The sequence below is a fragment of the Anomaloglossus baeobatrachus genome, chromosome 5, assembly GCF_048569485.1.
Source record: "Anomaloglossus baeobatrachus isolate aAnoBae1 chromosome 5, aAnoBae1.hap1, whole genome shotgun sequence".
NCBI classification, from domain to species: domain Eukaryota; kingdom Metazoa; phylum Chordata; class Amphibia; order Anura; family Aromobatidae; genus Anomaloglossus; species Anomaloglossus baeobatrachus.
Genome location: NC_134357.1, coordinates 554,958,462 through 554,980,517, shown reverse-complemented (window position 1 = coordinate 554,980,517; position 22,056 = coordinate 554,958,462). Strand labels below are relative to the sequence as shown.

At 45.2% G+C, this 22,056-nt stretch overlaps 1 protein-coding gene across 1 annotated transcript in view; it reads left to right on the top strand.

The window, feature by feature from the left end:
• The first annotated feature begins 1,420 nt into the window (after positions 1–1,420).
• LOC142312987 (uncharacterized) overlaps positions 1,421–22,056 on the top strand; it is a 159,560-nt gene continuing 138,924 nt past the window's right edge. The window contains 3 exon segments of the mRNA XM_075351976.1: positions 1,421–1,506; positions 1,704–1,794; positions 14,312–15,192. Coding sequence (XP_075208091.1) covers positions 14,620–15,192 — 573 coding nt within the window. The 5' untranslated portion in view covers positions 1,421–1,506; positions 1,704–1,794; positions 14,312–14,619.

Here is a 22,056-nt window from a genome sequence, read left to right as displayed (position 1 = left end):
GTCCACTGTTGTGCCTGGTGGGTGTGGTGCAGGGTGTATCTAGGATTTCATTAGCTGATGTAGGCAACACCATTTGGTTAGGGACCCATAACCAAGAGGGAGGTGGATACTGCACGGGAGGGTAGATTGTGCAATACCCTGTGACGACCTGATAGTCCAGGGGCGTCACCGTTACACATACATATGCAACAGGGGTTTACTATAACCGTCCTCTGACACCGCGTCTCCTCCAGTGTGTGCGCCAATAAAGGACTACACTGAGGAGCTGATCATGTGACCCCTGACTCCTCCCCTCCATGTGACATCATCACAGGTCCTGGAAGCACAGAGCAGCCATATATCTAGTGTGCGGCTCTGCAGGTGGAGGTGTGTGGAGATTCCCCATTACTGGGGCAGGGGGCATTAACCCCTTCGGCTCTGAGACTATTTGGGGCGGGGGAGGTTCCTCTCTTTTCTCCTCAGATATAATGGTGGCGGCTCTGTCTGTCTCGGTCACATACATTCTGCTGATATTCCGGCCTGTGTACTGGGAAATGTCGTCTCCATGTTGTTCTATTCTCAGGGTTTTCCCTATAGTGAAGGGGATTTCTTGTATCTCCAGTAATTGTATTATTACAGCGGATGCTTTATGATGTTACATCGTCATCTTCTCCCCATTCAGGTCCCTACAATATCGGATCCTCTCAGTGGAGATCTTCTATAGAAGAGAATTCTCCTGATTGCCCCGTGAAGGATGGATATGGACAGGGACAAGATGGCGGAGAGGATATTACACCTCACCCTAGAGATCCTCTTCCGGCTTACTGGAGAGGTGAGAGATTCTGATGACGTCACATTACACCATTCTTATCTATGGGAATAACAGATGGACAGAACTGGAGAGGTGAGGACTCTGGAAATGTCTGGAGTGAGATTTCTTACTGTGTCTCTCCATATCCAGGATTACACAGTAGTGAAGAAAACCTCTAGTGAGCGCTGTCAGGACCCTGTGTCTGAGGGATGGGGAAGACCCCTGAGCCCAATCACGGGGCCTCCACCTCACCCCCCGATACATGAGGACATCAATGACCAGAAGATCCTAGAACTCACCTACAAGATGATTGAGCTGCTGACTGGAGAGGTGACACTGCTGGGAATGCTGGGACATTATACAGTAACGCTATGAAGGGATCGGGGGTGACGGTATCATTGTATGTGTCAGGTTCCTATAAGGTGTCAGGACGTCACCGTCTATTTCTCCATGGAGGAGTGGGAGTATTTAGAAGGACACAAAGATCTGTACAAGGACGTCATGATGGAGGTTCCCCAGCCCCTCACATCACCAGGTAATAGACAGGACTAAATACACACGGCCTATAATTATCTGTATGTGAGGAATGAATTCAGTCCCTGTATGTGTCTCCTCCAGTTCTATCCAGTAAGAGGACAACACCAGAGAGATGTCCCCGTCCTCTTCTCCCACAGGACTGTAAACAAGAAGATCCCGATGTTCCTCAGGATCATCAGGTAGATGGAGAGAAGGAGCCATGAAATCTCCCTATGATGTGTAGACGGCTGTGAAGGTCTTGTGCTCAGTCTTGTTTTATCCTCCAGTATTATATGTGTTATACTTGTGTAATGAGAGCGGTGGAGATGGCAGGATTAGAGCTGATCATAGATGGGACTTCTCCATCTGTCTGTGACTTTTACAATATTTGTTTCAGGGTGAAGATCTGCCCCATATTAACACTACAGAGACATATGTGAGGGGTGATGAGCGGAGTAAAGAGGAGATTCCTACAGATAACCGCCCAGGTGAGTAGTGACCACTAAATGCAGAGAAGTCACAGATTCTTCTCAGTCACCGGCTGTGGCTGCTTTATCAGGGTTGTAGTCCGGCCATATCAAATGGTCACTATTCTGCTGCTAGACCACCACATGCTCCTCCACCCAAAACTGTCCCCATTATTTCTGGCATTGGACGCCCTTCTGTTGGAGTGAGATCTGTATCAGCCAGATCTTACAGGTAGGATCCATCCTATCCCCTGAAATTAGAAGATGTTAACCCTTAGCTGCCAAGATCTCTAATCTGCAAAACCAAATGACAGTGTATGTAGAATGTGCAGACAACTTAGAAAATCATGGGAAGAAAAATCTAATCTGTATGGTGGACCCCTAAGAGAAAGCGGAGGGTAATGATGCTGGTGACGTCCTAGATTCTTAGTTTGGTGTCGTGTTCGCCATTTCAAAAAAAGATTGATTGCTCTTAGTGGGAAATGAGCGAACCCGAACTGTAAAGTTAAGGGTCCATATTGGACACCTTGTGTCCAGTTCTGATCCCCAAACATAGAATTTCTACTGTACGTCCAGTTCCTATTTGGGTAAGTCACCGAATAAAGCTTGTTCACAGGTTGCAGAGCAGCCAATAAGTAGGCTTTTTTTTCTGTGAGCACTTTCGGAGCCATTGCAGCTGTGTTAATTATTGGCATGGCTGTGATTGGCCAATGCTCACTTTGTGAGTCAGCGTATATAAAGGCCGGGTCACAGGCCGTGTCGCCATTTTGCCTTCACTAGAATAGGGAGAGTACGGTCATGGCCAAAAGTTTTGAGAATGCTACAAGTATTAATTTTTACAAAGTCTACTGCTGGCAATTTGCATATACTCCAGAATGTCATAAAGAGTGATCAGCTTAACAGCAATTTCTTGCAAAGTCAATACTGGCTAAGAAAATGAACTTTAACCCCCCAAAACATATTTCAACATCATTGCATTCCTGCCTTAAAAGGAGCAGCTAACATTGTTTTAGTGATTGTTCCATTAACACAGGTGTGGGTGTTGATGAGGACAGGGCTGGCGATCAATCAGTCATGATTAAATAAGAATGACACCACTGGACACTTTAAAAGGAGGCTGGTGCTTGGTATCATTGTTTCTCTTCGGTTTACCATGGTTATCTCTAAAGAAACACGTGCAGCCATCATTGCTCTGCACAAAAATAGCCTAACAGGGAAGAGTATCGCAGCTACAAAGATTGCACCTCAGTCAACAATCTATCGTATCATCAAGAACTTCAAGGATAGAGCTTCCATTGTTGCCAAAAAGGGCGCCCAAGAAGGACCAGCAAACGCCAGGACCGTATCTTAAAACTGTTTTAGCTGCGGGATCGGACTACCAGCAGTGCCGAGCTAGCTCAGCAATGGCAGCAGGCTGGTGTGAGTGCTTCTGCACGCACTGTGAGGCAGAGACTGCTTGAGCAAGGCCTGGTTTCAAGGAGGGCAGCAAAGAAGCCACTTCTCTCCAGAAAAAAAACATCATGGACCGACTGATATTCTGCAAAAGGTACAGGGAGTGGACTGCTGAGGACTGGGGTAAAGTCATTTTCTCAGATGAATCCCCTTTTCGATTGTCTGGGACATCTGGAAAACAGCTTATTAGGAGAAGAAGAGGTGAGCGCTACCACCAGTCTTGTCTCATGCCAACTGTTAAGCATCCTGAAAAGATTCATGTGTGGGGTTGCTTTTTCAGCCAAGGGAATCGGCTCACTCACAGTCTTGCCTAAAAACACAGCCATGAATAAAGAATGGTACCAGAATGTCCTCTAAGAGCAACTTCTCCCAGCTGTCCAAGAGCAGTTTGGCGCCCAACAATGCCTTTTCCAGCATGATGGAGCACCTTGCCATAAAGCAAAGGTTTTCACTAAATGGCTCATGGAACAAAACAGAGATTTTGGGTCCATGGCCTGGAAACTCCCCAGATCTTAATCCCATTGAGAACTTGTGGGCAATCATCAAGAGACGGGTGGACAAACAAAAACCAACAAATTTTGGCAAAATGCAAGCATTGCTTATGTAAGAATGGACAGCTATCAGTCAGGATTTGATTCAGAAGTTGATTGAGAGCATGCCAGGGAGAATTGCAGAGGTCCTGAAGAAGAAGGGTCAACACTGCAAATATTGACTTGCTGCATTAACGCATTCTAACTGTCAATATAACCTTTTGGTATAATATGATTGCAATTATATTTCTGTATGTGATGTAAACATCAGACAAACACAATTAAAAACCAGAGGGCAACAGATCATGTGAAAATATAATTTTTTGGTGTAATTCTCAAAACTTTTGGCCATGACTGTACGCTATTGTAATGAGGGACAGTGATAGGTGCAGTTACTAAAAAAAAACCCAAACAAACACATTGTAGGGATATGACTCTGTAGGAGTGAGGGACAGTGATGGGTGCATGTAATTCAAAATCAAATACAGCGCTGCATCACGCAGCTTTGCGTAGCGGTCAAACACAGCAGCCTATAGGCGGTGTAATCTATTAGCTCAATCTATCAAAAACCAGAGTGTGTACAGCGTGCCGTGCTGTGTGAATATCTCTGACACCTCATACTGCGTTGCATCACGTTGCTCAGCGTATCGCTCCAAAACAGCTGCATACAGGCTTTGTTATAATTATTCTCTGTATACAGGCCGTGTAATAATCTGAACTTGTTTTTCTCATTCTTTGACACACAAACGTCTAATAAGCGACGTGGCTGTGGTGCTGCTGGTGGTGCTGCTGCTGGTGTAGTAGCTGTTTCAGGCAAGGACATGGTAGATGTGTGCCTGCTACACTCCAAACTGAAACACCTTCCTTTGATGCACACAGGCGTTATTTGGCTACCAATTATTGTAGTTCCTTTGCATTGTCTTCCACCTAGTCCACACCTGAAAGCTCAGAGTCTTCTAAGTTCCATGGTCATCTTTCTACCATCTCAACTCATTCAAAATCAGCCAAGCAGTGTGACCCACAAGTCATGCAGCAATCACTTATGCTTTTTGATGACTGCTGGCTGGGGTCCAGCAGCCCATCCACCTAGCCTTGCCTCAGAGGTGGAAAAGACAAAAGGCACTGATGCCCAACCACTTGTTTCGGAGGATGAATCCATGGGAAGGCTGGTAGACATGGTCTGCGGATCACCGCACAACAACTCAGAGGATGAGGAAACACAGGTGCCAAATGCTGCAGCCAGGGCCGGCATCAGCACCTGGCAAACTCTGTCAAATGCCGGGGCCCTGGGCTGCCGGGGGGCCCACTAGCAGTGGCAGGACAAGTCACCGCTACTCAGGGGGCCCAGTGCCTGCGCTGTCACCGCCAACCCCCCCATCCCCCCCCCCCCTCCGCTGAGGATCGCACTTTCAATTGTATCGGCATCGCAGTTGCCGATGCAATTGAAAGCACTGAATGATGAGATGCAGTGGCGCGCTCCCTCTCTTATCATTCTCCCTCTGTGTCCGTCAGTGCTCTGAGCCTTTGACAGCTCAGCAGCAGAGCGCGGTGATGTCAACACTGCGCACCTGATGAGAGGTCAGAGCGACAGAGCAGTGGACGCGCTGAGGAGACCGGAGCAGCAGGGAACGAGGAAAAGTGATTATGTATTAATCACTGTGGCCAGACAACTAAGGGGGCTGTATATTATGTGGGGATGCCTAATGCTATCTGGGTCTGCACTGTGCTATATACAGACTGTATACTACATGAAGGTGCCTAATTCTAGTGCCATATGGGGGTTGATAATACTACATGGGGGCTACATAATACTATATGGAGGACTATGGGGACTCCATAATACTATATGGAGGAATATGGGGGCTGCATACCACTATACCCCCAGTGCTCTATAACCCCTCAGAGCTGTATGTCCCCCCACCCTAGTGCTGTATACCCCCCCACAGTTGTATGTCACCCCCCACACCAGAGCTGTATACTCCCAGAGCTACATGTCACCCCCCACCTCAGAGCTGTTTGTCCCCCCAACCCAGAGCCACTGCCCCCCTCTAGAGATGTATGCCCCCCTCTGGAGCTGTATGCCCCCCATTGCTGTATACTTCTTTCCTCAGTAATTTGTATGCCCCCCAGTAATGTGTATGTCCCCAGCCTCTCTTGTGATGTACATACAGCAGTGTCAGTGTGCTCTATGTGCGGCCACGTCTGTTAGTGACGGCCACCAATTAGCGTGGCACTGACACATGTTCAGGAGAAGCTGGATGGAGACAAGTGGGGAATGTGAATGAGGCTGTTGCTGACTTCCCAATATTAGAAATATCTCTAATGTGTCTGTGTGTGCATGTATGATGTGTATATCTATGTATGTCAGTGTATATGACTGTCTAGATTTATGACTATTTATGTGTTTTTGTGAATTTCTCTTTAAATATGTATGTGTATGTATGCCTGTATGTATCTGTGCATGTCTATGTGTGGATGGGGACCACTGAGACTCTTTCGCCGAGGGCCCACAAAAACCTGGAGCCGGCCCTGGCTGTGGCTTTCATCAGTGTTCAGACTGAGAAAGAGGGCAGGGCTGAGGAGTGGGTGGAAGACGACACGAGGGCTGCCAACGAGGAGCTTGACCCCACCTGGAGTGAGACCATGATAGGTACATAGAATCATAGAATATTAGAGTTGGAAGGGACCTCCTGGGTCATCTAGTCCAACCCCCTGCTCAAAGCAGGATTCACTAAATCATCCCAGACAGATGTCCGTCCAACCTCTTTTTAAAGACTTCCATTGAAGGAGAACTCACAACCTCTCGTGGCAGCCTGTTCCACTCATTGATCACCCTCACTGTCAAAAAGATTTTTCTAATATCTAATCTGTGTCTCCTCCCCATCAGTTTCATCCCATTGCTTCTAGTCTTTCCTTGTGAAAATGAGAATAAAACTGATCCCTCTACAGTGTGACAGCCTTTAAGATATTTGTAGACCACTATTAGGTCTCCTCTCAGTCTTCTCTTTTGCAAGCTAAACAATCCTAAATCCTGTAACCGTTCCTCATAGGATATGGTTTGCAGACCAGTCACCATTCTGGTCACTCTTCTCTGAACTTGCTCCAGTTTGTTGATGTCTTTTTTTAAAATGTGGTGCCCAGGGCTGGACACAATATTCCAGATGAGGTCTGACCAAAGAGGAGTAAAGGGGGATAATGACTTCACGTGATCTAGACTGTATGCTTCTGTTAATACATCCTAGAATGGTGTTTGCCTTTTTTGCTGCTGCATCACGCTGTTGACTCATGTTCACTCTGTGATCTATTAGTATACCTAAGTCTTTTTCACACATGCTGTTGGATAGCTCTATTCCACCCATGCTGTATATGCTCTTTTCATTATTCTTGCCAAGATGTATGACTTTGTATTTCTCCCTATTAAAAACCATTCTATTAGTTGCTGCCCATTGTTCCAGCTTGTTTAGACCTTGTTGATTCCTCTCTCTCTCTTCTCTAGTATTAGCTTTTCCTCCTAGCTTTGTGTCATCAGCAAATTTAATCAGTTTACCCTTAATACCTTCATCTAAATCATTGATAAAGATGTTGAACAACACGGGGCCCAGGACAGAGCCCTGTGGTACCCCACTTGAGACAGCCTTCCAACTGGATGTGCAGCCATTTATGACCACTCTTTGACTCCGATCACTAAGCCAGTTACAAATCCATCTAACAGTTGCCTTGTCCATTCCATACTTGGTCATTTTTTCAATAAGGATTGTATGAGATACTTTGTCAAATGCTTTACTGAAGTCAAGATATATTATATCTACTGCATTTCCCTGATCTACCCAGTCAGTGATTTTGTCATAGAATGAAATTAAGTTAGTCTGACATGACTTATTAGTTACAAACCCATGCGCAGTTATGATGGAGAAGATGTGTTCAGGCTTATGAAATGGCAGCAAAGCAAAAGAGGGAGAATGGGCAAAAGTCCTGTGGATGGCCCACAGCCAGTACGTCGGCTGCTACCACCCATCATGCCGGTGAAAACCTCCCAGCAATGACAGCTCAAAAGAGCACCCTGGCATGATATTTCTTCTGGGAATGTACTGATGACGAGAAAGTGGTGGTTTGCAAGATGTGCCATCAGACCCTGAAGTGTCGGGAAAATTTTTCTCAACCTGAACACTACCTGCATGATGCGTCATCTGACTTCAAAGCACGAGGTGCAGTGGAGAAGTTTCCTGAGAAATCAGGATAGAACTCTGGCTCCTCCTGCTCCCTCTTCTGCTGCGGTGTTTTCCTCTTCAGCTGTGGTGTCAGCATCTTGCATCCGTTCACGATCACCAGGGCCACCTTCCTCCCCGCAAGCACATGATGTAGTGGCAACAGCACTAGTATCACCTACTATATCGACATTGTCCCATAGAAGTCTGCAGCTCTCCATCCTCGAACCCTCAATAGACAGAGGAAATCCCCCTCTAGCCACCCATGAGCCCTGGCCTTCAATGACCGCATTTACAAAATGCTTGCCTTTGAAATGCTGTCATTCAGGCTGTTGGAGACGGACAGTTTCCAACAAATGATATCTGTGACTGTGCCACAGTATGTTGTTCCCAGCCGTGAATATTTTTCCAGATGACCTTCAACAATCGCAAAAGAGGTAAAAATCGTTGGTTTTGGAGAGGTCGTTCATTTACCAAAAATCGTTGTATGTGCAGTAACGAGGTTGTTTGTCGTTCCTGCGGCAGCACACATCGCTATGTGTGACACCGCAGGAAAGAGGAACATCTCCTTACCTGTGACTGCCGGCAATAAGGAAGGAAGGAGGAGGGCGGGATGTTCAGCCCGCTCATCTCCGCCCCTCCGCTTCTATTGGGCGGCCACTTAGTGACGTCGCTATGATGCCGAAGGAACCACCCCCATAGAAAGGAGGCGGTTTCCCGGTCACAGCGACATCGCTAGGCAGGTAAGTATGTGTGACTGTTCCTAGAGATGTTGTGCGCCATGGGCAGCAATGTGCCCGTGACGCACAACCGACGGTGGCGGGTACGCTCGCTAGCGAGATCGCAGCGTGTAAAGTACCCTTTAGTCCTGCACCACCAAGTTCAGCTCAGCCAAGAGTAAACGACAGCAGGTCGTTTTTAAGATCACCTGCCTGGGGGACAAACCTCACACCACGCAGGATCTGTGGACTGGCATAAAAGAACAAACAGATGAGTGGCTGGTGACTGTGGACCAACAGATCGGCCTGGTGTTGTGCAACAATGGCAGAAATCTCGTCAGAGCTCTTGGACTAAGCGGTTTGACACATATACCTGTAGAATTGAAGAAGACCTTGCGTCACCTCGCGTAGGTGCTCAGGAGAAAAATATTTTTAACAGTTTATGTAGGAACTCCGGCACACTGACTATTACCCATAAAGACTTAGAAAAGCAGAGGACACAAAAATATGGTCAGGAGCATAGAGGATAATGGAGCAAACAGGTGCTGGTCCAGGTAACTACCTGACTGAGACTCCACTGGTTTTAATCTGGATGGGGGTCCATAGAGTATGATGATAGGAGTCCAGGGAGCATATGCCTGCGTGATTGTGGAGGTGAAACGCATGTCCTGTGGACCAGCACCTGTTTGCTCCATTATCCTCTATGCTCCTGACCATATTTTTGGCTCCTAGCCCCTGGCTTCTACACATCATTCCAGGCATTATTGCATGTCTTCAGGGACTCCTTGATCCTTAACCACGCCAGAGGTTCATCCATATGCTGAATATCATTGAGGACACGATTGACTCTGATGAAATCCTGACCCTCCCTATATGCCCTTGACTCATCACACTATCATGTGCATTTAAATATTGGATTGGATGCGTTTTCTTATAACAGTACCACTCGCCACTCATAGTGGAACCCAAAACTTGACATTCCACATATTTTGACCCACGCAGCAATCCAACATATGGTCGAGCAACAGTGCCCTGCACACATCTACCTACTTCGTGTCCTGTCATTCTTAAGCCTGTCCGACCTGAAGAAGGCCAAATAGGCCGAAATGTTATTTGGCGGACTTTTGTACAGCACTCATTGCACGTTTTTTCACTCACAAAATAAAAAGAAAAGGATTTTGACATCAACCATTGTGTCCTCTGCTTTTCTAAGTCTCTATGTGTAATAGTCAGTGTGCCGGAGTTCCTACATAAACTGACACATATACCTGGCTGGCCGCATGTGCTGAATTTGGTGGTGCAGAGCTTCCTCAAAAATTACCCACATATGTCAGAGCTTCTGTTGAAGCTGTGGGCAGTATGTGCACACTTTTGGTGTTTTCACCCTGATGCTGCTCACTTGTCCGCATTGCAGAGTCACGTCTGCCTTCCCACTCACCACCTCATATGTGACGTACCAACAAGGTGGAACTTCACCCTGTATATGGTGGAGAGAGTGCGAGCAGCTGCAGGTAATAGTAGAGTTTCAGCTGAAGCACGCACGGCAGAATCACTTTGTGGACCAAAACCACTTTACTACCAACGAGTGTGCCTACATGCAGGACCTGTGTGCCGTGTTGCACTGCTTTGAATACTTTGAATGCTTGGAAAAAAATAGCTGTCACCATTTCTTACATGGATTTGTGGCCTTAGTTTTTAAGAAAATTTTACTTGTTGCCAGTGTGCAGCCGGGTCTATAGCTTCAGTTGAAAAAAATAATAATAAAGAGTAGTCCCTGTGCAGCAGGTATTGCGGTAATCTGTCACAAATCTGTAACTGTGCTGCAGCAGGCACAGTGTTGTGGAGCTATGAAAACCATCCGTATTACAGCTCTGTGCCAGAGTGTTGGCTCTCGGGCAATTTTGGCCGTGAGGGTCAACCGGGCAAAAAGGCTGTTTAAGGACCTTTTTTAAAACAGGTTTTCTAGAGGAGAGGGGAATCTGTAAATTTTATACTGCAATACACCTGCAAATATTTTCCAGTATTTCTTAAGATCCCATTTATTTCAAATTCCTAAAAACATCTTTACAGGTCAGGGAAGGCAATCCATGTTGATGCGTTTCCATCTGATGATCTTAATCGTAACATTAGTGTAAATACCAAACCCCAATTTTTGGGGTCTGCATGGTTCACCTTTTCCATATAATAGTAAAATAGATCTGTTTTATACAGGTTTTCACCTACTCCTTTGTTAGAACCTAAGTGCTCCTTTCTAACCTATGCACAAACGCCTGCCCATCCTATGTCCTCTCCTTAAGCTTCTTCTATAGGATTACCATGCATGCGTTTATGCTGCTTTACAATACTGAGCTCTGACAGAGCACCTAGGAAGGCTCAATACGCCCATTCATAGCTGATTAGCTGGATCTAAGGGAGCCCTCACAAATGTCACTAGTATGCCAGGTGGCTGGCCCCGCCCCCTGCTTCTGATTGGCTCACGTCAGTTCTTAAGCCTGACACTTCACACAGTTCTTTCTACCACACAGTGGTGGATACCGCTTATCACTAATGGCCAGAAATGAGGCTTAATCATTAGCTAAGCCTCAGGGGACAATAGTTTATCCCTTCTCCACATGATTAGTCCAATTTTAACATTCCTTTCATTATATTTAGCATACCTACAGCTATCCCTGACTTGTGAAGCCAGAGTCAGCTATCCTTGCATTGTTAATTTCATGTGCTAGGTAAAGGTCCAGTCACACTAAGCAACTTACCAGCGATCCCAACAACGATAGGGATCGCTGGTAAGTTGCTAGGAGGTTGCTGGTGAGCTGTCACACTGCAACGCTCCAGCGATCCCACCAGCAACCTGACCTGGCAGGGATCGCTGGAGCGTGGCTACACGAGTTGCTGGTGAGCTCACCAGCAACCAGTGACCAGCCCCCAGCGCTGCGTGGAAGATGCTGCGCTTGGTAACTAAGGTAAATATCGGGAAACCAACCCGATATTTACCTTGGTTACCAGCTCACGCAGCTACACGTGCAGAGAGCAGGGAGCAGCGCACACTGAGCGCTGGCTCCTTGCTCTCCTAGTTACAGCACACATCGGGTTAATTACCCGATGTGTGCTGCAGCTAAATGTGCACAGAGCAGGGAGCAGCGCACAATGCTTAGCGCTGGCTCCTTGCTCTCCTAGTTACAGCACACATCGGGTTAATTACCCGATGTGTGCTGCAGCTAAATGTGCACAGAGCAGGGAGCAGTGCACACTGAGCGCTGGCTCCCTTCTCTCCTAGCTACAGCACACATCGGGTTAATTAACCCGATGTGTCCTGCAGCTACATGTGCACAGAGCAGGAGCCGGCACTGACAGTGAGAGCGGGGGAGGCTGGTATCAAAGGTAAATATCGGGTAACCAAGGACAGGGCTTCTTGGTTACCCGATGTTTACATTGGTTACCAGCCTCCGCAGAAGCCGGCTCCTGCTGCCTGCACATTTAGTTGTTGCTGTCTCGCTGTCACACACAGCGATCTGTGCTTCACAGCGGGACAGCAACAACTAAAAAATGGCCCAGGACATTCAGCAACAACCAACGACCTCACAGCAGGGGCCAGGTTGTTGCTGGATGTCACACACAGCAACATCACTAGCAACATCGCTGCTACGTCACAAAAGTTGTTCGTTAGCAGCGATGTTGCTAGCGATGTTGCTTAGTGTGACGGGGCCTTAAGATAGGAACTCCTGCAGTAATCCCTTTAACACCTTACAGCAATCCTTATCAGATGTCCATACCCCTCTGTTTATCCTCTACAATTTACCACTACCTTTTACACAGCAATCCTTCTGCTCCTTTATTTCCCCATGAATTCCCAACTACCATGATACAACACTATCTATATCTATAATATTCACCCCTAATAGATTGGTCTATTTTCCTTCAGTTTTCTTTTCTATATCCTTCTTTATGTGATGTGATTCACTCATGTGACGCCCTGGCCTATCAGGCCGTCACAGGGTATTGTGCAACCTGCCCTTCTGCACAATATCCACTCCTCCTTGCTATGGATCCTGGTCCTTTGGTGTTGCTAACAGCTTAGCCAATCAAAATCCTAGGAACACTTTACACTGGAGAAGGAGGTGAAGGTGACTCTGACGTTGGTCTGGGCGTGGTAGGAGCTGGAACCCCGGTCGCAGGGGATCGTGTCAAGGGGCACGGACTGCCGAGGAGGCCAGCCGGCGGCCTTGAGTCATCACCGGGCAGGTGCCACGGCACAACGAGGTACGTGGACCCTAGGCCAAGAAGTAGCTTCACGCGTCCCAGTAATTTACCCGACGGGGATGAAGACTTCAAGATTCATCCCCAACCCGCTCCAAAATTGGGGTACTAGCGCATCGATGGGATAGGACTTTTCCAATACAGTCCAAAGAAGTGTGGAGGCTACTACTACTACTTCTACTAGGCATTGCTCCCACTAGCCAGTTTCATACTCCACACTAATGAGGGGCAAATACCCCAAAACAGCTGACTGTAGATGAATACCATGTTTTGGCATAAGTGGTTTCCTTGACTGGAGACTGCCCTGCCCGTGGTTTTTCCTTCCTGGTGAAAGACCTGGCTAGTTACCTGCCAGTGTTTAGAAACATGGGATGGTGTCTCCGCGGCTTCCTTGTTTTGCATATTTCCCAGGGGGCATTGCTCTAGAATCACTGCATTGAGAAATCCACGTGATGGTGCTCCGCGGTGCTGGATGTTGATCTCCCTAAGGTCAACCATCCTTACCTATATAGTCTTCTACTAGGCATTGCTCATACTAGCCAGTTTCCTACTCCACACTAATGAGGGGCAAATACCCCGAAACAGCTGTCTGTAGATGGATACCATGTTTTGGCATAAGTGGTTTCCTTGATTGGAGACTGCCCTTCCCGTGGTTTTTCCTTCCCGGTGAAAGACCTAGCTACTTACCTGCCAGCGTTGAGAAACATGTAATAGTGTCTCGGCGGCTTCCTTGTTTTGCATAAGTGACTACCTAGTCGTATTAGAGTCTCTGATGATGAGGATAGGCTTGTGCTGGAAGGTAGGTGCCTGGTGCTACCCTAGGGAGTCTTGCTACTACGACAGCTGGCCCCAGGAGTCGGGGATAGGATACTGACAGTCACTGAATGCCTGGCAGGTACAGCTGGTATAGATAGATGCACCAGGTCTGCCAGGCACAGCAGATACTAGGATAAAGACAAGCCTTTGAACACACAGCATAACACTCAGGAAATGGGCCTGACAACTAGCAACATGTCTCTAAGAATAGATAACGTTTCCCAGGCACCACGCATAGCGGGAGGATACGTTAAATACCTAGTTCTTTTTAGCCATAGGTTGAGAGGCACTTCCTGGTTAGGGCACGCTGACCTTTTCACAATAGGTGCGAGCGCTCTGCGCACACTCCCAGGAGTTCTGCGCGGTGTGCGCAACCACTCGGAGATGGCAAATATTGGGGACACTGAATACACCAATGGATGGCTGGGAGGGTAAGTCTGCTGGAGTCCCCGCTAGGGAAGGGGTGCAGGACCGTGCGGGGACACCGATAAAAGCGTTACAAGTTATTTTATGAATTATATCCTTAAATTTTAAAATTAAAATGTATTTTTATTCCTGGCAGATGACTGTATCAGGAGATCAGAGGCACAGCTGTCATCAGTTTTAAAATCAGATGATCTTGACATCACACAAGATATAACTGAAGTGAATACCAGTATTGCAGATAAACCATCATCCCTTCACAGCAAAGATCTATCATCTGACTCATCACAGACTATTAAGAAAAATAAATATCATAAAAGAGGCATTAAAAATAGAAGTGTTATTACAGGAAAGAAGCCATTTTCAACTTCAGAATATCAAAAAATCCCCCAAAAAATTCACACAGGGAAGAAAAGGTTTTCTTCAGAATCTGTTAATTACCAGAGAATGCACACAGGGGAGACATCCTTTTCATGTTCAGAATGTGGGAAATGTTTTACCCGAGGGTCACATCTTGTTAGACACCAGAGAACTCACACAGGGGAGAAGCCATATTTCTGTTCAGAATGTGGGAGATGTTTTGCGTATAAATCAAGTATTGCTACACATGAAAGAATGCACAAAAGGGAGAAACCCTATTCATGTTTAGAATGCGGGAAATGTTTTACACGTAATTCAGGTCTTGTTATACATCTGAGAACTCACACAGGGGAGAAGCCTTTTTCATGTTCAGAATGTGGGAGATGTTTTGCACATCAATCAAGTTTTGCTAAACATGAAAGAATGCACACAGGGGACAAACCCTATTCATGTTCAGAATGCGGAAAATGTTTTACACGTAATTCAGGTCTTGTTATGCATCAAAGAACTCACACAGGGAAGAAACCATTTTCATGTTCAGAATGCGGGAAATATTTTGCTTTTAAATCATCTCTTGTTGCACATCAGCAAACTCACACAGGGCAGAAGCCATATTCATGTTCAGAATGTGGGAAATGTTTTGCAGATCAATCCTATTTTGTTACACATCAGAGAACTCACACAAGGGAGAAGCCATAGTCATGTTCAGAATGTGGGAAATATTTTAAACAAAATTTAGATCTTGCTAAACATGAAAGCATTCACACAGCGGAGAGGCCATATTGATATTCAGAATGAGGGAAATATTTTGCAGATAAAACAAGTCTTGTTATACATCAGAGAACTCACACAGGAGAGAAACCTTTTTCTTGTTCAGAATGTGGGAAATGTTTTGCAGATCAATCAAATCTTGCTTTTACACACAAATGACATATTTTAAAGCATCACAAAACTCACAAGTTTAGATGCCATTATCATACCTAGAAGGTGAGAAATGTTTTACTTAATTTATAATTTGTTGACCTCTAAGAAGAAAATATAGATTTAACAAACCAAAGAGGAAAACACAAAGACAATAAAAGTAAAGGAAAGTAAACAAGAAAGGGAAGCACATTAGAACTTACATTAGAATTATAATATATAAAATTACTAATAGACGTTTGTTTTCTAAAAATCAATTAAAAGCAATATTCCATGTGTATTGAAAATTTCATTTATATATTCACTATGTGGAGAAGAATATTGTAATCCTCCCCCCAAAATACCCAACATTCCTCCTCCCTCTTCTTCCTAACTCCCAATCTCAGCGATCTGCCATTCATTAGTTCATTCTTTACACTCTACGATATTGTTAATGAATTATCGTCGGGGGTCACGTTGTTTGTGACGCATATCCGGCGTCATTAACGATATCGCAGTGTGTGACACTTATGTGCGACCTTAAACGATCGCAAAAGCGGCCAAAATCGTTTGCCGCAGAGAGGTCGTCCTGAAACATAAAATCGTTTTCTTCTTATTAACGATGTTGTTCCTCGTTCCTGCGGCAGCACACATTGCTGTGTGTGACACCGCAGGAGTGAGGAACATCTCCTTACCTGCCTCCACTGGCAATGCGGAAGGAAGGAGGTGGGCGTGATGTTACGTCCCGCTCATCTCCGCCCCTCTGCTTCCATTGGACGCCTGCCATTTGACGTCGCTGTGACGCCACACGAACTGCCACCTTAGAAAGGAGGCGGATCGCCGGCCAGAGCGACGTCGCAGGACAGTTAAGTCCATGTGACGCTGCCGTAGCGATAATGTTCGCTACGGCAGCAATTACATCATATCGCACATACGCGGGGGGCGGGTGTTATCGTGCTCGACATCACTAGTAATTGTTAGCGATGTCGCAGCGTGTAAAGCTCGTTTTACTTTCAGCGCACAATCTCCATGTCTGAGCAATGTCTGTAAATTCTCTATACTACAATAATAAACATGTTATTATTACAACTTACTATTTCCATCTACGATCCATTCCTTCTTTGTGGAAACATCTGGTGTGATTGAGTGTCATCACTTTCCGCTAAGTTTAGTAGTATGTTTTTCATCATCATTGGGAACTGACCCCCTTCTCTATTCCCCAATACACATATTATACGGTCTAAGGGGACTCTGATTGAAAATTCTTACTAAATTGTCCCATTAACCTGACACCAAAAAAAATTTTTTCCCAATAAAGTCTGAGTATCTAAACTAATGTTCTTCATTTCTTCTTCCTCCATTTCCTTTTTGCTGGAGCAGAGGTCGCCCAACCTCTTCACTCATTATGGGATTAAATATCTTGGATACAATACTCTTATTACTGCAATTTCTCACTAACAAAGGTTTAACTGTTTGTTCATTTTTCTAAAAGTATATCCATTTTTCCTCTGTAAGACCTGATATTATTTAACCCCTTAAGGACGAAGCCAGTTTTGTACTTAATGCCCAGGCCATTTTGACCAGTGTCACTTTATAAGGTTATAACTCTGGAACGTTTAAATGGATCCCGGTGATTCTGAGACTGTTTTTTCGTGACATATTGGGCTTCATGTTAGAGGTAAAGTTAGGATGATATTTTTTTATTTTATTTGTGAAAAAATCTGAAATTTGACAAAAAAGAAATTTTGCAATTTTCAAACTTTTAATTTTTATGCCCATAAACCACAGAGTTATGTCACACAAAATAATTAATAAATAACATTTCCCACTTGTCTACTTTAGATCAGCGCAATTTTTGAAGCAACATTTTTTGGGGTTAGGAAGTTAGAAGGGTTCAAAGTTCATCAGCAATTTCCCATTTTTTCAACAAAATTTACAAAACCATTTTTTTAGGGACCACATCCCATTTGAAGTGACTTTGAGAGGCCTAGGTGACAGAAAATACCCAAAAGTGACACCATTCTAAAACCTGCACCCCTCAAGGTACTGAAATCTCATCCAAGAAGTTTATTAACCCTTCAGGTGCTTCACAGGAACTAAAGTAATGTGGAATGAAAAAAAATAAAAATTTAACATTTTACCTAAAAATGTTGCTTTAGCACTAATTTTCTTACTTTTTCAAGAGGTAACACCAAAAATTTGACCTAACACTTTGTTACCCACTTTCTTATGAGCGCACCGATACCCCACATGTGGTCAGAAACCTTTGTTTGGGTAAATGGGAGAGCTTGGAACGAAAGGAGCAATATTTGAATTTTGGAAAGCAAAGTTGGCTGAAACAGATTGCGGGCACCATGTTGCGTTTACAGATCCCTTAAGGTACCTAAAAAGCAGGAACCCCCCTCAAGTGACCCCATTTTGGAAACTAGACCCCTTAAGGCTTCTATCGAGGGGTATAGTTAGCACTTTGGACCCACAGGTACTTCAAAGATTTTGATAACGTTACGTTGCGTTGTCATATTGAAAATTGTCATTTTTTTCTCAAAAATGTTGCTTTAGCATCAATTCTCTCACTTTTTCAAGAGGTAATTCCAAAAATTTGACCCAAATGTTTGTTACCCACTTTTTTATGAGCACGGTGATACCTCACATGTGGTCTGAAACCTTTGTATGGACAAATGGGAGGGCTTGGAACGAAAGGAGCAAAATTTGAATTTTGGAAAGGAAATTTGGCTGAAAAAGATTGCGGGCACCATGTCACCATGTCGCATTTGGAGGAACCCTAAGGTACGTAAACAGCAAAAAAACACCACAAGTGACCCCATATTGGAAACTAGGCCTCTCAAGGAATTTATCTAGATGTTTGGTGAGTACCCCGAACCCCCAGGTGCTTCACAGAAGTTTATAACGTTGAGCCATGAAAATAAAAAAATACAATTTTACCACAAAATTGTTACTTCAACCAGGTAGCTTTTTTTTAACAAGGGTAACAGGAAAAAAATCACCATGAAATTTATTGTGCAATTTCTCCTGAGTTTGGTGATATCTTATATGTGGTGGAAATCAACTGTTTGGGCACACGGCATGTCTTGGAAGGGAAGGAGTGCAATTTGACTGCAAAATTGGCTGGAATCAATAGCGGACACCATGTTGCATTAGGAGAGCCCCTGAGGTGCCTAAGCAGTGGAGGTCCCCCACAAGTGACCCCATTCTGGAAAATAGACCCCTCATGGAATTTATCTAGATGTTTGGTGAGTACCCTGAACCCCCAGGTGCTTCACAGAAGTTTATAATGTTGAGCTGTGAAAATAAAAAAAATACATTTTTACCACAAAATTGTTACTTCAACCACATAGCTTTTTTTTTTAACAAGAGTAAAAGGAAAAAAAGCAGCATAAAATTTATTGTGCAATTTCTCCTGAGTATGCTGATACCTTATGTGTGGTGGAAATCAACTGTTTGGGTGCACAGCAGGGCTCGGAAGGGAAAAAGTGCCATTTGACTGAACATTTGGCTGGAATAATTAGTGGACGCTATGTCGCATTTGGAAAGCCCCTAAAGTGCCTAAACACTGGAGGTCCCCCACAAGTGACCCCATTCTGGAAACAAGACATCTCAAGGCTTTTATCTAGGTGTATATTGAGCATTTTGAATCCACGAATACTTCACAGAATTTGATAAGCTTAGGTTGCCATATTGAAAATTTTCATTTTTTTCACAAAAATGTTTCTTTAACATCACATTTCTCACTTTTTCAAGAGGTAACAACAAAACGTGGACCCCACAGGTTGTTATCCAATTTCTTGTGAGCACAGGGATACCCCATATGTGGCCAAAAACCTCTGTTTGGATAAATGGGAGGGCTTGGAATGGAAGGAGCACCATTTGAATTTTGGAAAAGTTGAAATAAATTGCGCGCACCATGTCACATTAGCAGGGCCTCTTGGGTACCTATACATTAGAAACCCCCCACAAGTGACCCCATTTTGGAAACTGGACCCCTCAAGGATTTTATTCAGGAGTATAGTAAGCCTTTTGAATCTACAGGTACTTCACAAAAATGTTGCTGTAGCAACAATATTCTCACTGTTAGGCTATGTGGCCATGATCCAGCGACACGGCGTCTAGTACACAGTGTCAGCCTTCCTGCAAAGATGTGAGTGTTGTCCACGGGAGAACGCAGCTGCCCATGCCCAGGATTTGGGTTCAGGCTGCTGTGGACTTTAGTTCTATTCTACCTGCAGAGAACACTCATCTCCACAGCATAAATTGACATGCTGAGGCTCGGGAAGCTGCACCACAGGTCGGTTTATGCTGCGGAGAAAAGAAGCACAGTGGGCATGGGATTTCTAAAAATCCTTCCACTGTGCTTCTACTGCACAACGCAGCGTTATGGATGCAGGGAAAACACTCTGCGCCCAAAACGCTGCAAACCCTGATTGTGGGCACACAGCGTAAAATGCTACAATGGATGAATGGATAGATGTCAAACATATATAACGTCCCACCCCCTGCATATTCTAAGCTGGCGCCCTTTAGTGCCTTTCATGTGGCACTAAAGGGTGCCTAGCCTTGTATTTAGCCCAAAAAGAAAAAAAATAATTAAAATAAATGACGTGGGGTCCCCCCTATTTTTGATAGCCAGCTAGGGTAAAGCAGACAGCTGTAGCCTGCAAACCACAGCTGACAGCTTCACCTTGGCTGGTGATCAATTTGGAGGGGCGCCCCAAGCTGTTTTTTTTTTTTTTAATTATTTATAAATAAATAATTAAAAAAAAAACAAACATAGGGTCCCCCCAAATTAGATCACCAGCCAAGGTGAAGCTGACAGTTGGGGTCTGGTATTCTCAGGGTGGGAAGAGCCATGGTTATTGGACTCTTCCCAGCCTAAAAATAGCAGGCCGCAGCCGCCCCAGAAGTGGCGCATCCATTAGACGTGCCAATCCTGGCGCTTCGCCCCAACTCATCCCGTTGCCCTGGTGCGGTGGCAAACGGGGTAATAAATGGGGTTGATACCAGATGTGTAATGTCACCTGGTATCAAGCCCAGCAATTAGTTATGTCACGGCGTCTATTTGATACCAGACATAACTAATTGACAGTAATAAAAAAAAAAATTGACAACAAAAAAAAAATTTATTTGAAAAAACACTCCCCAAAAACATTCCCTCTTTGACCAATTTATTGAAAAGAAAAAAAAAATCGGGTCCCTGCTGTAATCCATTGTGAAAGTTCCGCGGCGATTCTGGACCTTCTAGAATATGGGGGGCACGTTCAGGGAACGTATCTCCCATTTTCTAGGAGTGCAGACCCTCCATTTGAGGAGAGTGGGTGCAAAGAATTTGCACCCACCCTCCCTGAGTCACAGCTGCAGAGTGCGAGCAGCAGCCAGCGTCTCTGAAAGCAAACCAGGAAGCTGAGCTGTCAGCCGCGCTCTGCACGTGTGACCGGCGTTCACTGTGATGGAGGAGGGGACCGCGGGGGATCAGCGCTCCGACAGGTACGGGGGACACCGGGGTACACTGGGGGGAATAGGGGGTGACCTGGCAGGGCCTGGGGAGCAGTTTTCTGTCGTATGTGTCATAGCACATGCGACAGAAACCAGAGGAACAGGGTAAATGCTGCAGGTGTGCTGCTGTGCGCGCCGGTGTGCGCAGCGCCATGTTAGATTTTTGGGAGGAAGGTGGGGGTGGGGGGACACTTTGGCGGCACCGGGGGACCGGAGAGGACCGGGGGATGAGATTTATCTCCCATCTGACATGTTTGTTTATGCCAGATGGGAGATAAATGATTTTTTACCGGCGCGGTCATTTACTGTAAGGTGATCATCGGTAAACAGTGTGTACCGGTGATCACGTGAGCGGGGACCGGAAAAACCGGCCAGAATCATGATCTCCAGGGTCTCAGCTACCGCCGGCAGCTGAGACCCCGGAAATTTTCCGACTCTAGGGGCGCTAGACTCTTTTTTTCCGACCGCCGTTAAAAAGCGTTAAAAAGCGGCGGTTTGGAAGAAGTACCCTAATTTGTCGCCATTAAAAGGCGTATCAGCGGTCGTTAAGGGGTTAAGCTTATGCTCTTGGCCTTTGTTATTTAAGACAATATGACCTCCTCGTTCTTTTCCTTCCTTTCCTCGGTTGTTTACGTCTCCGCACGAGGTCTTTGATTATATTTTCTATGATTCGAAATACCTTTTTAAAATCTAAAGTTAGATTTGAGTGCATATATAGAAAATGGTGGGAAGAAGAATCTTTTTTTTTTCTTCTATTCAGATAATTCTATTTTTTTTTTAAGAGAAATGACAATAAAACTCCAACCCCCCCCCCCCCCTTTCCACTTCCACTTTATTTATAAAGTTATCTATACAGAGACGTCATGTACAGAAATATTAGGGCTACGGCAACATCACATATTTTATACAGAAGAATAGCGCTATCCCCATAGCCCTACATACAATGACTTATAGATCAGACAAGCTCCTCATATTTAGGCAGTTTCTATTTTAATCAGATGCTTTTTATATGAATAAGATCAGTGAGTTTCATTATACCGAGTAGAGAAGATCCAGGGACAAAGACCCCATCTCGTACTGACACGCTGGAAGCCCGAAGTCTCCAGCCCCGGGGCC